Here is an 8,832-nt window from a genome sequence, read left to right on the forward strand (position 1 = left end):
ATCTCTCTGACAAAGCCGGTTCCCGTAACTATGCCAGATATGTCCGGCTGGCCACGGCTCGCCCAGCAAGGGCAGTAAAGGTGAAGAATAACATGGTTTCACCGGACAAATCCCCAGTCACCACAAAAAAGGGCAAACCGAACAACAGAGGGTTTAGCCGAGAGCACGGTTGTGCCAACTCCAGGGAATTCTTTCCATATTTCTGCTCCTGGTGAGTCACTGGACGCCTCAGTGGATCTGGGCAAAACAGGGACAGCTGTCTGGAGCTGGACCGAAAGGGGTTTTGTTTGGCCGAACCGCTGGCAGCCACTTATTCAAGGAAACGTACGTCAAAACAAAACACAAGACGGTGGGATGCAAAGGTAGAATGTGACCTTTTTCGTGTTTTGTGACGTTGAAGGTAAGAGGAAGACGAGAAGCAATCGTCAGAATTACAGGAAATGAAGGCCTTGAATGTTTTATTCAGTGTAATATTTGAGTTTCATTTTGTGGCAGGAGTGTGGCCTGCAACCAACAAATATTAGAGTAATCGATTATTCTAATGATTAATCAGATAAAAAAAAATGGCACACTCTACAGATTTCTCATGTAAAAACTTAAGTATTTTTATACAATATTAGAAATACATTAAAAGATGCAACTTTAAAACTACCCCACTTGTGAAGCTATGGCTAAAACACAGGTGTTTTTATTTTAAATGCAAAATGTATATATTTTTGTACACTATTTATTTTTTTTTGGTATATTTTTTTGGTATATATATATATATATATATATATATATATATATATATATATATATATATATATATAAACATTTTTTATTTATTTATCAAATGACCTTTATTTGAATCTGTATACATCAGTTAATAATTAATAGATTACTAAAGCTGATGATTATTTCAATAATCAATGAATCACGATTCATCTGATTAATTGTTTCAGCCATACATGAGTGATTAAAAAAAACACATAAACCATAAGAAGAAATAAAGGATATTTTTATAGCATTTTATATAAACGCCAACATCGCATAAAAGAAAACGTACCCATGCATTTTATTTTTTTAACATTCCTGTTTTAAAACCATGTTGGCCCCCGTCTAGAACCGCCCCTGGTAAGTCACATAAAATCCCAGTAAAACCCAGGTTTGTCTGGTTGCTCTGTTAATATTGTGGTTTAAGGGGCAGATGAAGCCCAGTGATTCAAATCTAAATTCCTTGCGTTCTCTAATTAAATCAAAACATGATGGGGTGATGTCAGGATAATCTCTCTAAATCATACACCAATCATAGTTTGCTCCTCTATAATTAGATAACCTCATTCTAAGCCACCTCTGAAATTAAAGATGGACTTTTCCAGCTTTGGGAAATCTGAGTGCGGGTGTTTATCTGTGAAGGAGCTAGAGCACAACACGGCTCTTCACATCTACTCATCAGTGAAGACGATGTTGTCGGTGTAACATAATGGAAATCTGCTCATCAGCTGGTTTGTTCCAGAACTTTAATGCTAAATGCTTTAAGAAAACATTCACAAAAACTTTAACTATTTCCTATACGTCACATCTAAATGGGACAAGATAGATTTTATTCAGCATTAAACAATGCTTTTCTTTTTCATGAGCCTTTAAATATGTAGCTCTTCACTACATCTCGAGCTGCATGGTGAAGATCTGGTTTATTTGTTGTTTCTAAATTCTCCACAGGTTCTGCTTTAGGGAGGAGTCAGGACTTGTTCAGTACCAGCATTTTGTGAAGTGTGCAGAGAGGTCTTTCTGACCTGTCACTAAAATATGGATGAGTGGCTCTGCAAAAGATGCCTCTTAAAAGCTGCACTGGCTGCTATTAGGTCTGTGTGCTTTTCTGGAACACTTAAACCAGGACAGGTATTTATAATTTGATATTTGTGCCTTGTATTTTCTCTGTGATGGCGTACAACTAACTGAGACAGCGTTTCTCTGGGCTCTGCAATGTTGCATCACTAAGCCATGTTAAATTATATAAAGGTTCATAAATCTCTGAGACTCAAAATTTCTAAACCGGTCTGAAGGATTCATTTTTTGTTATTACTTCTTTTTATGTGATGCCACATTAAAAAGAAGCAAAAGGCTATGTCTGCATATTTCCAAAGATAAATGTTTAATTTGGATCATTTAATTAATGAAACTAAAATCTGCCTACTGCTATTGAAGATTATTTGCGAAATATAAAACATAAAAATAAAAAGTACGAGGACACCACATTCTGCAAATATAAGGGAAGCTGACGATGGAATGAATGTTCAAAAATATTTTAATCTAAGCTGGTTAAAGATCTAACATTGAACAAGATCATTACTTTAAAAAAGATGGTTTAATGACTTAATTCTAATTCATAATATTTTACTCCGAACTAGGGAATTTTCCAACTTTCAGCTCCAGAACTTCGATAAAAGCAAGCGGTCTGTGGAAGGAGATATCATGAGGGGCTAATCAGCCAATCAGAGGTGGACGTCCCATTATACAGCCAATAAGAAAACGGATTGCGTTTCTTTCCACTAAAAACCAACCCTGCCAACAATATACTGCTTAAATGTTTTTAAAAAGCACTCATGTGCAAAACAACCCCAGTCACGAGATAATATGTTTCCAGTAACATTTAAGTTTACAACTAATCTGAATAGTAAAGGACTTCAACATATAATAGCAAGTATACAAATACTTATTTTCTGACCAAACAATTTACTGATATCATAAACGTTTTCAAATTTCACACATCTCCAGATGCCATCTGTGTGAAATAACACTGAAATGTAACTAAAACTAAGACATTTTTGACGGGACCCGGGGAGAAAAAAAGAAACTCTCTTCTTGGTTTGCTGGTAAAAACTTATATCTCAGGTCTTTGTGTTCAGTAAAATATATTTTTAAAAGAATCAATGAATCAATGCATAGATCACCAAAAAACATAAAACCCATAGAATAAGTGCAATAATAAGTGAACAATGAGTTCATTATTTTTAACAGATTGCGATGACGGTCTCATGAATACAGTAAAATACAGAGAAGATTCTGGAAGGGAGTGATGTGTGTATCAGTTTGGAAAGTGCTGCCTCTGCTCTGCCTGTTTCAGGAACTCAATGTTATTTTTGGACCATTTCTACTCCATGTCTTCATCTCGTGTCCAATTTTGAAATGGGATATTTTTGTTGTGTAGCGAGATTGGCTACATTAAGTTGTGTTTCTGTGTCAAAGGGGTGAATTGTTAACAGTAATTGCTATTTTTATGCACCGATGTGACAATGAGCCAATAGAGTTTACTGTAACAGGCTTAAAGAAAGATCAGGAAGATTCAGACAATCACAGGAAAGAGCATCTAATGTTAATTTTCTTCTGAATGAATAAACACGCTCTCCCTGTAGTCTAAGCAGCACCGTGTTGGTGGCATGGCATCAAAAGGAATTTAAACAAACCGGATGTTCACCTAGACTTGCCCAATGCGAGGCAAAAGTGACACAGAACCAGTTTTTTTAACTGTAGTGAAATTGCGGGAAACCACAAACATGTAACTGCGCTGTGTGAAGGGAGCTTATTTCTGGTGAAGGGGCCCCCTCTGCTGATCAGTCTGAGAACTGCTGAACGTTCTTTACATTAAATGACGCAACTGACACGAGACAGATTAATTACCCCGTCAAGATGAGATGGCTCAGTATTTTTGTCCGAATTAATTGTTTCTGTAACATTTAATCAAAATACACCTTAACCTTGTTAAGGTTTTCACTTGTTAATAGATGTAAGATTTAAGAGATGTCAAAATCTGTTTTATTTACGGTTTTTATTTATTGTTTTGATTGTAGTGTTTTTAAAATGTTTTCCAGTTGCAGTGCAGTGTTCCTTACAAAATTAAAATTCATCAGTCTTTGAGGGGGCAGACTTGCATTATTATTATGCCATTATCAATATACTGCTTGAAAAGAGTCTAAAAAAAAAAAACACATTTCCAAACTTTGGCATACTAACATCAGCTCCACACCTGCTGTCTCCTTCTTGGAATCCGTGTTTTTGGAAGTCAAATGTAAAACTGTGAATTTCAACATTAAATTAAGTCAATAATTCTTAAAGATAAATTGAGGTTTTTGAAGTGGCAGCCACAGAGGATAACTCTTAAGTGTCTTTATTCAGTATAAACCCGGACTAGCTGGTCCTGGAGGCTAACTAAAGAGTAGGCTTGGAGGGTCCAAGATGGACTTTCACCATATTATATCTTAGTTGTTTACACAGAAGCTGCACACAGTTAGCACCACTTCCAGTCATCTTTTCAGACCAACTGTCCTGTCTTGGCCCTTCAGGGAAAAACGTCCTTTAGATTTTAGATGGGCCTGTACTCCAGCGCACCCAATTCAAATACCTTCCCCTCGTGTCGGAGTTGCATAGAACTCCAGATGCCACACTAATTTGATTTCTAGGTGTACTAAACCAGAAAAAAAACATTTTAAAAATATAAGACTGGTTGGGACACCACAGTTCCATCCCAATGGTTCATATCTACAGAGACATAAAAAAAAAAAAAAAAGTTTGAATCTCAAGTAATTAGTCATTTGATGAACTGAAGTACAGGTACTGGTTTTGCAGTGTTCAGAAGTATTTACTTTGGAAATGTGACTGGTCAAAATTGGGTTTGCTGTCCAAAGGCAAAATGATCTATTTCAAAGTTGAAATATAGCCACATTTTCCTTTAATTGGTTATATTAATTACAGTATGTTATGAATGTAGAATTGTTCAAACATAAGTCAATATAAACTTAAACGGCATATTAATCATTCGTCTTGCGTTTCTTTCCTGCTTATTCAGCATTTAGTCAGCCACAGTAATAAACCAGTTGAAATGCTTCATTAGGTAAACAGCACCCCCTAGTGCCAATAAGTGGTAAATGAACCAAACTTATACAGCACTTTCCAATCATTTTGACCACTCAAAACGCTTTATCATCACATTCACCCATTTGCACTCAAACATTTATACAAGTTAGGGTTAAGTGCCTTGCCATGTGGCAGGAGAAAGTTGGAATCAAACCTACAACCTTCCGATCACAAGATGACTACTCTATCCACACAGCCACAGTCACCACACAAAAGATGTACACCAACATTGTGGCAGCTGAAAGTAACTACAGCGTACAAGGTGACTTCATAAATTAATATAAGGTATTTGTATTCAAACATAAAGCTTACAGTGATTTACCAAAACATGGAATCTTTATTTCCCATCATTTTCATTTCATTTTCTTTTTTTTTTTTTTTACAAAATAGCCCAACAATGATCAGTTAAGTGCACCTTGGAATGCTTGTTGGTAAAGTGGACCCAGACTCATAACTGCATTAACGTTGTTCTGGTGCATTAAGATGGCAGCCAACCAACGCAGAATGTGTTCTCTTCTTCCACTGCAGACTGCAGCGTTCTTACTGACAAAAAAAAAAAAAAAAAAAAAAATGGCCTGCACAATTCCTCCGACATCACGGCCCTTGTCCGTTTCCGCCCTCCCCACCCGCCTGTTTTAACGTGTTTCGCTCTACTCCTTGGCGACTGCAAATGGCTTCTCCACCTCGATCTTGCCGCAGTCGTGGATGGTGACGTCCTTGAGAGGTTTGTCGCGACCGTCTGTCTTTGTGTTCTCGATTTTTGTGACAACATCCTAGCAGAGGAAAAGAAGGTTTCAAAGAAATGGACTCATTTGTAAAAAAACAAAAACCCGGGATTAGGCAGAGAAGATTTCTTTCTGATACCCACCATGCCTTCCAGAACTTTGCCGAAGACTACGTGTTTGCCGTCCAACCACGGCGTCTGCACTGTGGTTATGAAGAATTGGGAGCCGTTTGTGTCTTTGCCGGCGTTGGCCATGCTGAGCCAGCCGGGGCCGTAGTGCTTCAGCTTGAAGTTCTCGTCAGGGAAACGGTCTCCATAGATGCTCTTGCCTTCATTCAGAAAAGAAAATAAGTTTTTTACCATTCGTAGGCTTGTACTGCAGTTTTAAATAGTACTTTCTCGGGTTCTGAGACCTGAACCATCTCAACGTTTTGACATGTAAACGACATCGTTTGGCGTTTACCTCCAGTGCCATCTCCTCTGGTGAAGTCTCCGCCCTGGATCATGAACTGTTTGATGACTCTGTGGAACTTACTGCCCTTGTAACCGAATCCTTTCTGTTTAACCGAAGCAAACAGCAACGTAAGCAACACCCCAAACATCTGAAACTATATGAGCTGCAAGTACATTCGAAAAACTGGACCAAGTCAATGAATCTGATGGTTTTTCAGTCTTTAGAATACCAATCCTGAAAACTTCACAAAAGTAGACGGCAAACAATGAAGAGTCTCAATATTGCTCACCTCTCCTGTTGCCAGGGCAACAAAGTTGTCGACGGTTTTGGGAACAGTTTTGCCAAAGACGCCGATGACGACCCTTCCCACATCTTCGTCTCCGATTCTGATGTCAAAGTAAACCTAGAGAGAGACACCCAACCTTACGTTTAGACAAATGCGTCATGAGACACCAACTCTGAGGCTGTATAGGTGGGCCGGGATATTACAGAGCAAAGGTTCTCTAAAAGTTTTGGAAGTGGTCAAATCCATTCTTTTCAGTCCACTTCTGATGTCAAAGTTTTCTGTACTAGGTCTCTTAACACAATATTAAGATGATGTGGCAGACCAGAAGTCAGGTGGAAGAGTCCGTTTATGTGACAACTGCAAGTTGTGAACTTAAACTGACATTCATGTGAAGAGTGGCGATACAAAAAGGGTATTGCTAGAAAGCCCACTTGTAGCTTGGCACAAGACACATGTGCCTCGTTTCCATTGACCGGTACGACATGGTTGATGTGGTAAGCCGTTTTATGGTCCAGCGTATTCAGGAGAGTGTTTCCACCCAAACGTGTCACACTAGTACGACGGTAAACGTGATGCATTACTGTTTTCTGTGCTTATCGCAAACTGTGACGTTTTTCTGTCCCTCAATCAATTTACTGTGTTGTATGACGCCAATGGACCACCCTAACCGTACCATTGTGCGTATAACTTAAGGGAGTCCAGGAATGGTGGGGTACGGATTGGATGCATCAGCCGTTTTTACAATAGAAATCACAAAGGAGGAACGCTCTGTGGAAACAAGGTGTTGGGTGGGCAGGATTTACTCTAGTCGGATGAAACTAAAATTGGTACTTTTTGGCCAATGGAGCCAGGTGTTGAAACACTCTGGGCAATCTCAAACTTTAGTGCCAAAATGAAAACTCACTAGTTGTGAGGAGATGTACATCAGTACACCAGACATTTGTTCTATAAAAGTATCAGCTGGGTTTGTGGCTGAGATGTCACAAAGCCAAATAATTAGTTCCCCCATCTACTTCGTTGCTTCCAAAGAAAATGTGAATCTTGGCAGAGTTCCCCCCCAATCAAGGCATCAACAGGCTCTTTATTTCAGGCATCAGAACTTAGCACTAATATTGGGGGAACAAAACAACAAAAAAACAAAAATGGATTTATGCATTTTAAGTTAATGCAACACAAGAATAATAATGAAAAACAGTCTATTAGAAAGGTTATAGGTCACATGTAACATCAGATTCAATCCTTGCCTTCTAAACTTTGCTTCACAGCACAACACCACTAAAGACGACCACTCTGCTGTCTTGAATTTGCAAACGTGGACAATCTGCTGCAGACACAAGGCCAGGGTCAACGGCTGAGCCATGGCGGAGCCAAATTCGTGTCCAGTTCATTTCCTGCGACTCGGATCTAACGGACAGGATGCGCGTAGACTTTATTTCGCTTAGCCTCAGCTACAAAGTTAGCTTCTTTTCCCACAAGTATTAGTCGTGAGCTAACCCCGTGTTAGCTGGCCAGCAGCTAGCGTCTCCGTGACGTGGCTTTCCATGCTACCGGTTAGCAACGAGGAAGAGCCCTGATTTTTTTTTTCTTTCACCCCCCTTTATGAAGCTAGCCTGCAGCTAACCCATACCTTTGCAGTTACTTTGGGGCCTTTCTTCTTCTCGTCAGCCGAAGAGCCATTAGGGAAACCGAGGAACAGCAGTGATCCCACAATGACCGTGACAGCTACGAAGAACTTCATCCTTCTTTCACAGAACCTCACCATCAACAAGAGAAAGGGGAGAAAGACTTAGCCAGGAGACAGTTGGTTGAGCTAGCTTTATATAACCTCCGTGGGAGGGACAGAACGCAAGCTTCAGGGTGGGGAGGGTCTGCGACTTACGGGAACCAGGAGGATCAGCTCCATGGACGCAGGGGCGGGATTTCACCGTGGTGGGAAGCTGTGATTGGTTCACGTCTTAGAGCGTTTCAGCCAATTGGATGCAGACGCGTAACAACGTTTTGTGAGCTGAAGAAACGTTGACTAAGCAACCCATATAAACAAAAAACCCCTTAAGACTTATATTCCATTAAAATTATATATGAATGAGCTGTAGTGTCATATTTTCATTTACACACTCAAATAATAATGGATTATGTAGCGTTGACAACTTTACTAATTAGCTGACCTCTGAAATCACTTCAGTGAATTCAAATTTATTTAGGGATAGAGTAAACGGGTTGAATATAAATGTGTGACAAACTATATGTAAAAACAATTTTTTATTCCTCTCACAACTACTCCATTTTAAAATATGGAGGTAAGTGGTTGTATTAACGAAATGTGAAAAAAAATCCACTGATTTATTTAAAACATAAATAAACATACACTACAACAGATTTTGGTCATTTTAAAATTTTGTTTAAAAAAAAAAAAAAAAAAAAAAATAAATAAATCTCTTAAAAAATAAAAAAAAGACCCAAAAGCACCCATTC

General features: G+C 38.8%; 1 protein-coding gene across 1 annotated transcript; it reads right to left on the reverse strand.

The window, feature by feature from the left end:
- Nucleotides 1-5,209: 5,209 nt before the first annotated feature.
- On the reverse strand, nucleotides 5,210-8,239 carry ppib (peptidylprolyl isomerase B (cyclophilin B)). Its single transcript, XM_015021416.1, has 5 exons — nucleotides 7,988-8,239; nucleotides 6,364-6,477; nucleotides 6,084-6,177; nucleotides 5,765-5,949; nucleotides 5,210-5,669 (listed from the first exon to the last, which is right to left on the reverse strand). Exons 1-5 carry the CDS (start codon nucleotides 8,120-8,122, stop codon nucleotides 5,547-5,549), a joined length of 651 nt encoding a protein of 216 aa, XP_014876902.1. The 5' UTR covers nucleotides 8,123-8,239; the 3' UTR covers nucleotides 5,210-5,546.
- Nucleotides 8,240-8,832: the final 593 nt, after the last annotated feature.

Source organism: Poecilia latipinna, unplaced genomic scaffold (assembly GCF_001443285.1).
Source record: "Poecilia latipinna isolate Pla-1442-1.1 unplaced genomic scaffold, P_latipinna-1.0 Scaffold2777, whole genome shotgun sequence".
Lineage (NCBI taxonomy): Eukaryota > Metazoa > Chordata > Actinopteri > Cyprinodontiformes > Poeciliidae > Poecilia > Poecilia latipinna.